Raw genomic sequence first — 9,000 nt, 5'->3', positions numbered from 1 at the left:
GAGTATGCAATAGGTAGCCTAATGTACCGCCCGATGTGAAAAAACCAAAAGCATAAACACAAAAGCAAGCCGAAAAGTGGCCCAGGACTTTCTGTAAAATATCCTGCTTTTGTTGGATGAGGCCATGAAAATCAAGATGCTCCTGAAAGGTCTTAAGAGCTGACCAAGAATAGTAAACAATTGAAATTCTCTCAGGCTTATTCAACCCTATCACTGGACACATTTATACCTCTCAGGAATGTTATTAAAAGAAGAGATTAATAAAGCTTTTATAGATGAGTTGATAAATCTCTAAACATTTAAATCTTCATTTCCTCCTAGGTTTCTCTAGTTTGGGTTTCCAAAAGATTTCAAGAAACCACAGGATAATTAAAAAATTAGACATTATCTTTCTTACCTTCATGTTTTTTGATGGTAAACACATTTTATTTTCTCCATAGTGCTGCCCAATTTCCACCAGTACAGTTCTTAAGTGAATTTTGCTCTGGATGGTGGGATATATAAGATGTAAATGAATTGTTTGTATATGTTTTAGAATTCTTCTAAAGGGCCTGGCCATGGAAATGCATTGAATCTTACTTAAATAAGTAAAGGAACTTCCTCAGAATTATTATTTTATTCTGGTTAGGATACTCTCTGCCCTGGTTTGTTAAAATTTCCCTCTAGAGTGGTTTTAATTTTGTTTCTGATAGGGTCCTAGGATTTATTGCCACACCCATCCTGCATCTGGTTTTCTTTGAATTCCTCTCCTTGCAGTTTCTGATTCATACAGGGCCTTACAGGTTAGTGACAACCTGGCCATCACAACTCTGGGAAGGACAGGCCTACTTTTCAGAGGTGCTGATGTTTTCTGTACCTGAAGGTTTTCAAGAGATATCAATCTTCCTCACCACCTCCCTTGGCCCTCTTAATGGACTAAGCAGTTCCTCATGAAAGTTCTGTAGGATATCTGTACTAACTTCTCCATATTGTTCCATCCTGAGTCTAAATTCCTGGCCTCAAGGTAATGTTAGATTTCTAGCTCCAGCCCCTATGTACATAAGGCCTCTACTAAGGAACAGAACGCATACACATCAGTCTGCTCTTATTTCTCTGGATTTAATTTCTCTGTTACTTTCTGAAACATGCAGGTGCTCCTTTCTTTCTTTTAATCTCAGCTATGTGCTTTTAACATTTTCAAAACTGACCCAGAATTTACATGTGTCTCCAGTAAGAGTACATTAAATTGAGCTTAGTCTGCTCTTCTACTGGCATATTTGAGATCCAAATAATTTGCTACTTAACTGGATTCAGTTACCTGTATATTTCAGGCACCTAAAACTCACCATGTTCCAAATTTCCCCCTTTATAGTTAGTAATTTTCTTGGGAATCTGGATAACATTAGATGGAATAAAGTTAGTGAGTGGCCCAGGATTGCCTGAAATTTTGTTTGTCAGAGTGGCCAGGGAAAGTTAAGCAAAGAAGCAAACCAAATGAAAAACAGAATCACATTATTATGGCTGAGACAAGATTCCATGCAGAACTCTCTGTAGAGCTGGGTTGGGTCATAACTTATGCCAGAGCTCTAGGTGGGGTTGACACCATCTCATGCCAAGCTCTCAGTTCTGGGCTAATGTCATCTCTGGTCCACTCTATGGAGTGGAAACTTTGGAGGAATGGCCAATGTGTTCCACAGTGTAGGAAGAGGGAAATTGTGAACGTTACTTTCTAAATTGTGGAGGAACTAACCACTGTAAATGTGCCTTGAACTATGGTGTTTAATTTGACCAGTCAGATCAATGACTTTCCCCTTGAATGAAATGCTGCTACGTATATGAGCAGAAAAACAAAACTGGTATAAGGAATAGATAGCTAGTGGGAAGCAGCCGCATAGCCCAGGAAGATCAGCTCTGTGCTTTGTGACCACCTAGAGGGGTGACATAGGGCGGGTGGGAGGGAGGGAGTTGCAAGAGGGAAGAGATATGGGGACATATGTATATGTATAACTGATTTACTTTGTTAGAAAGTGGAAACTAACACACCATTGTAAAGCAATTATACTCCAATGAAGATGTTTAAAAAAAAACTAGTGTAAGGAGCTGGAGAGACTGGGAGTCTTATTTTCCCAGCAATTAACTTTTCCTCGACCATGACCTTCCTTTTGAGTCTCCTAGACCTTGGGGATGATAGCAACCCCTTGGGTTGGGGGATGGCAACCCCATCTTCACTAGAACCTCTATAGTTAACTTTGATTTTTCCCACACCGTCTATCCATCCCATGTATGCAGTCAGACATTTGATCTTGGACTTTTACTGACAAAATATCCTTGAATATAACCATTTCTTTTCACTGCCACTGCTACTGCTTTTGTCACTGCCTTAACTAGAGCTTTAACTTTAAGTTCTTTATATAAATATCTAAATATCTATATATAAATAAAATATACAAATAAATAAAATGTAATATTAATTTTGATGATTTAAAAGTCTTTTCTTGATAAAGACTTTTCCTGATAAATATACACAATATCTTATATAAATATTTGTGTATTATCTGTTCTTTTCTTAGAATTTTAGTCATATGATTCTATCTCTTGGTATGTCTAGAACTTTTTGATTGAATGCTGACTATTTTATTTGGCTTTTAAAATTTTTCTCAGTGGAAATGTTGTTTTGCTTCAAAATATTTTACTCTACCTGGAAGTAGCAAATCTTCAAATTACAATTTGTTAAATGCTTTGAAATATCAATACTATAGGTGTCACAAAATCTAGAAAAATGACATTTGAAAATTAACTACTGCCAGATGTGTCTCTATAAAACTTTTTCCCCACTCTTGTAGCTATATATTCTTTAACTGCCTCCTGTTTTAGAAATAAAATTGTAAGAAATAAACTTTGTAGTTTATAGACATAGATTTCTTTTCACATGGTTGATTAGAGTTTGCTTTTAGTTATTAATAGTTTAGAAAAGTTTATTTCAGCATCACAATTTATTATTGATAATGTCGCATTAATGTTCATTGTTAACTTTGAGAAAACCTCTATGGATTACTTCCTCATAAATATTTACTATTATAAATGCATTACTGATTTCAGTACTGCTATAGGTTTGTGCATTACAGGAATTCTGATAAAATACTCATTCACACCATTCCATTACACACATTATTGATGGGGTATATTCTTTTATTTCTTTATTTATTTTTGACTGTGTTGTGTCTTCGTTGCTGTGCGCAGGCTTTCTCTAGTTGCAGCGACTGGGGGATACTCTTTGTTGCGGTGTGCAGGCTTCTTATTGTGGTGGCTTCTCTTGTTGCAAAGCACAGGCTCTAGGCACACAAGCTTCAGTAGTTGTGGCTCGCAGGCTCAGTAGTTGTGGCTCACGGGCTCTAGAGCGAAGGCTCCATAGTCGTGGCACACGGTCTTAGTTGTTCCGCGGCATGTGGGATCTTCCCGGACCAGGGCTCGAACCCGTGTCCCCTGCATTGGCAGGTGACTTCCTAACCACTGTGCCATCAGGGAAGCCCCTGGAGTATATTGGTTATTTTTTTTTTTGCGGTATGCTGGCCTCTCACTGTTGTGGCCTCTCCCCGTTGTGGGGCACAGGCTCCGGACATGCAGGCTCAGTGGCCATGGCTCACGGGCCTAGCTGCTACGTGGCATATGGGATCTTCCCGGACTGGGGCACGAACCCGTGTCCCCTGCATCGGCAGGCAGACTCTCAACCACTGCACCACCAGGGAAGCCCTGGGGTATATTCTTGACAGAAGGAAATTTCCGTTTTGACTAAGCATTGAAGAAAACTGAATCTTTGACTTATCCTTCACATGCCTGATGATTGAAATAATTTTCCACAGAATAACTTCTGGTTTTATACTTTTCAGTTCTTTTTTTCTTCTTCAAACGCACATGCTTTGAGAGCTGTGAAGTGCAAGACATGGCTATATTGTAAGGTGGTTTTTGTCCTTACGCTTCTGTGTCTTGTGCTAGTTAAGTCAGTAGAGTAGTCAGTAAGAGTACTGGAAGTTATTCCTGTAATGGGATATTATATAGTCAGTTACATATGGTGGTGTCTGAAAATCACATAATAGCCTCACTTAAAACATCTCCTTAGCCAGATTTCAAGAAAGCCTGTGACCAATCCAATATGATCCAACATAGCAGAATATGATAGAAGGAAAATTGACAAAGAAATAGACGCTGGACTTACCTGATGGAAATTAAAATATCTCACTTTTGACAATTTTCCAAAAACCTATAATTACATGAACTAATTTCTAGGGTTCTTCGTAGGACCTAAAAAGGAACCCATAGAGTTGTGGAACAACAATAGAAGCTACTGTGATGAGAAGCCCGGACACCGCAACAAAGAGTAGCCCCCGCTCGCCGCAACTAGAGAAAGCCTGCACGCAGCACTGAAGACCCAACGCAGCCAAGATAAAAATAAATAAATAAATAAAAATAAATTTATCTTTTAAAAAGTGATACTCAGGTTTGAGGCATGAGAAATTTGATGAGGAGAAATTAGCTCATGTTTGCAGAACTTTTAAAATATCAAACTCAGTCTCTAAGATTTTAGCATTCTATACAACATCGGTTACTTATTAGTGGTTTGGGAAGGCCAATTTAAAAGTTTCTCATCTTACTGTATTGAAATTCACGGCCCTAATGTTCTCCACGTTGACTATATGAATGATGAAGAAAAGTCAATCATGTATTTCATTTCCAACTGGACAGAAAACAATATTTTGAAAAGTGTTTGGCCTACTGACTTTTGATTTCTTCTAAGGCAAATGGATAGGTAATTTTTATTCCCTGATTAGGAGAAAAATGGGGGAAGAGGGCAGGGTTAAGAATTAAGATTTCAAGAGCATGAGAGGTAGATGGCCAACCATAGTTCCTAAGGTTCGGTGCCTGTAACTGTTGCCGCTGCTTAAGCGTGCCAAAGCAGTGGTACGGCTGCTGCGCTCGTGTTTGCTACCACTAGAAACATTCTTGCCAGTAGTGGCGGCAGCGGGACTCAATTACTCCCTTTTTTCACTCTCTCCAGAAGCTCCAGATGGCGTCTTCCATGGGCAACATGGCCGACAGCACAGAACCAACGAAACGTATGCTTTCCTTCCAAGGGTTAGCTGAGCTGGCACATCGAGAATATCAGGCAGGAGATTTTGAGACAGCTGAGAGACACTGCATGCAGCTCTGGAGACAAGAGCCAGGCAATACTGGTGTACTTTTATTACTTTCATCTATACACTTCCAGTGTCGAAGGCTGGACAGATCTGCCCACTTTAGTACTCTGGCAATTAAACAGAACCCTCTTCTGGCAGAAGCCTATTCGAATTTGGGGAATGTGTACAAGGAAAGAGGGCAGTTGCAGGAAGCAACTGAGCATTACCGGCATGCATTGCGTCTCAAACCAGATTTCATCGATGGTTATATTAACCTGGCAGCCGCTTTGGTAGCAGCAGGCGACATGGAAGGAGCAGTACAAGCTTACGTCTCTGCTCTTCAGTACAATCCTTCTTTGTACTGTGTTCGCAGTGACCTGGGGAACCTGCTCAAAGCCCTGGGTGGCTTAGAAGAAGCCAAGGCATGTTATTTGAAAGCAATTGAGATGCAACCGAACTTTGCAGTAGCTTGGAGTAATCTTGGCTGTGTTTTCAATGCACAAGGGGAGATTTGGCTTGCAATTCATCACTTTGAAAAGGCTGTCACCCTTGACCCCAATTTTCTGGATGCTTATATCAATTTAGGAAATGTCTTCAATGAGGCACGGATTTTTGACAGAGCTGTGGCAGCTTACCTTCGTGCCCTAAGCTTGAGTCCAAATCATGCAGTGGTACATGGCAACCTGGCTTGTGTATACTATGAGCAAGGCCTGATGGATCTGGCAATAGACACCTACAGGCGAGCTATTGAATTGCAACCACATTTCCCTGATGCTTACTGCAACTTAGCCAACGCTCTCAAAGAGAAGGGCAGTGTTGCTGAAGCAGAAGATTGTTATCGTACAGCTCTCCGGCTGTGTCCCCGCCATGCAGACTCTCTGAATAACCTAGCCAATATCAAAGGAGAACAGGGAAACAGTGAAGACGCGGTTCACTTGTATCGTAAAGCATTAGAGCTCTGCCCAGACTTTGCTGATGCCCATTCAAATTTAGCAAGTGTATTGAAGCAGCAGGGAAAACTGCACGAAGCTCTGATGCATTATAAGGAGGCTATTCGAATCAGTCCTACCTTTGCTGATGCGTACTGTAATATGGGAAACACTCTATGGGAGATGCAGGATGTTCAGGGAGCCTTAGAGTGTTATACTCGTGCCGTGCAGATCAACCCTGCATTTGCGGATGCCCACAGCAATCTGGCTTCCATTCACCAGGATTCAGGGAATATTCCAGAAGCAATTGCTTCTTATCGCACTGTTCTGAAGCTTCAACCTGATTTTCCTGACGCTTATTGTAATTTGGCTCATTGCCTGCAGGTTGTCTGTGATTGGACAGACTATGATGAGCGAATGAAGAAGTTGGTCAGCATTGTGGCTGACCAGTTGGAGAAGAATAGGTTGCCTTCTGTGCAGCCTCATCATAGTATGCTCTATCCTCTTCCTCATGGCTTCAGGAAGGCTATTGCTGAGAGGCATGGGAACCTCTGCTTGGCTAATATAAGTGCCCTTCATAAACCACCGTATGAACATATAACAGACTTGAAGCTCAGTGATGGTCGACTGCGTGTAGGATACGTGAGTTCTGACTTTGGGAACCATCCTACTTCTCACCTTATGCAGTCTATTCCAGGCATGCACAGTCCTGATAAATTTGAGATATTCTGTTATGCCCTGAGCCCACATGATGGCACAAACTTCCGAGTGAAGGTGATGGCAGAAGCCAATCATTTCACTGATCTTTCTCAGATTCCATGCAATGGGAAAGCAGCTGATCGCATCCATCAAGATGGTATACACATCCTTGTAAATATGAATGGTTATACCAGGGGTGCTCGAAATGAACTCTTTGCTCTCAGGCCAGCTCCTATTCAGGCAATGTGGCTGGGGTACCCTGGGACTAGTGGCGTGCTTTTCATGGATTATATCATCACTGATCAGGAAACGTCACCTGCTGAAGTTGCTGAGCAGTATTCTGAGAAACTGGCTTATATGCCCCATACGTTCTTTATTGGTGATCATGCTAATATGTTCCCTCACCTGAAGAAAAAAGCCGTCATCGATTTTAAGTCCAATGGGCACATTTATGACAATCGGATTGTGCTGAATGGCATCGACCTCCAAGCATTTCTTGATAGTCTATCAGATGTGCAAATAGTCAAGATGAAATGTCCTGATGGAGAAGACAACGCAGACAGCAGTAATACAGCTCTTAATATGCCTGTCATTCCTATGAATACTGTTGCAGAAGCAGTTATTGAAATGATTAACAGAGGACAAATTCAGATTACAATGAATGGATTCAGTATTAGCAATGGCCTGGCAACTACCCTGATCAACAATAAGGCTGCCACTGGAGAGGAGGTTCCCCGTACCATTATTGTAACCACACGTTCTCAGTACGGGTTACCGGAAGATGCCATTGTGTACTGTAACTTTAATCAGTTATACAAAATTGACCCATCTACTTTGCAGATGTGGGCAAATATTCTGAAGCGTGTTCCCAATAGTGTACTGTGGCTGTTGCGTTTTCCAGCAGCAGGAGAAGCTAATATTCAACAGTACGCACAAAATATGGGCCTTCCCCCAAACCGTATCATTTTTTCCCCTGTTGCTCCTAAAGAGGAACATGTTCGGAGAGGCCAGCTGGCTGATGTCTGCTTGGACACTCCACTCTGTAATGGCCACACCACAGGGATGGATGTCCTTTGGGCAGGGACCCCCATGGTGACTATGCCAGGAGAGACTCTTGCTTCCCGAGTTGCAGGTTCCCAGCTCACTTGTTTAGGCTGTCTTGAGCTGATTGCTAAAAATCGGCAAGAATATGAAGAGATAGCTGTGAAACTGGGAACTGATCTCGAATACCTGAAGAAAATTCGTGGCAAAGTCTGGAAGCAGAGAACATCTAGCCCTCTGTTCAACACCAAACAATATACAATGGAACTAGAGCGGCTCTACCTACAGATGTGGGAGCATTATGCAGCCGGCAACAAACCTGATCACATGATTAAGCCGGTTGAAGTCACTGAGTCGGCCTAAATAATGACTGTGTGCCCAGGAGAATTACCCCTGTAGCTGAGCCTCAACCTTCTGGGGGAAAGGGAACTACTTTTTCAATATCATGGTGCAGATGGGTGACAGACAATGATAAGAAATAGCACAGCCAGACTTGCTTCCTGCATGGTCACGATAGGGAGAAACCCAAGAGATGCGAAACTGCTGTTCCACAAGGAGTCTCCATCGAATTTTGCAGCAGCCAGGTGTCTGGAAGGTCTGGAAGGTGAGTCTGGAAGGTAAGTCTGGAAGGTCTGATCTCCCTTGGTCTTCCAGGGGATGGATGGTTAATGTGGAAGGGAGATAGAGATTGCCCGGCCGTTTTGTGATTATCACGGATTGATTGAGTCTTCTGAATTAATTTTTTTCTTTATATTTTGGGTATTGGAGCTTTTAAAAATGTTTGGTTTCAGGTATTTTTATTCATGTGAAGTGTATATGATTCTCTTGAGATAAGGTTTTAAGCTAAAATATTCCTTGTTTTAGTTTCTGAACTCTACCGATAAATGGGGACTTTGCTGGTGTAGTCTTTTTATAGGTTTTATAAACCACTTGAGCCTCTATCAGTCACTTTAGTGTCTGACATAACGTTTGGAACTCTCAGTGCTTTGTTGGTCTGTAGATGATGGCTTCAATTCTTTTTCTGGTCCGTTTCCTTCTTCCCTTCCCCCCACTTTAAAAATTCTCCTGTAACTTGGCTAACAAAATACCAAGTGTGATTCAAAACCTCCCAGAGTGTTTCTCTTCAACACATCATCTGGTGCCAAATGAAGATTGTTAGGAGTGCTTATTAATTATGAAGG

At 41.5% G+C, this 9,000-nt stretch overlaps 1 protein-coding gene across 1 annotated transcript; it reads left to right on the top strand.

Moving 5' to 3' along the window:
* Positions 1-5,041: 5,041 nt before the first annotated feature.
* On the top strand, positions 5,042-8,182 carry LOC308611097 (UDP-N-acetylglucosamine--peptide N-acetylglucosaminyltransferase 110 kDa subunit-like; the record flags this gene model as incomplete). Its single annotated transcript, XM_081260017.1, has 1 exon — positions 5,042-8,182. The coding sequence occupies one exon, from the start codon at positions 5,042-5,044 to the stop codon at positions 8,180-8,182; it is 3,141 nt and encodes a 1,046-aa protein (XP_081116143.1).
* Positions 8,183-9,000: the final 818 nt, after the last annotated feature.

Source organism: Mesoplodon bidens (assembly GCF_964165515.1).
Source record: "Mesoplodon bidens genome assembly, contig: HAP1_SCAFFOLD_636, whole genome shotgun sequence".
In the NCBI taxonomy this organism is placed as follows: domain Eukaryota; kingdom Metazoa; phylum Chordata; class Mammalia; order Artiodactyla; family Ziphiidae; genus Mesoplodon; species Mesoplodon bidens.
Note: the sequence above shows the minus strand (reverse complement) of the source record. Positions and strands in the feature narration are given on the sequence as shown.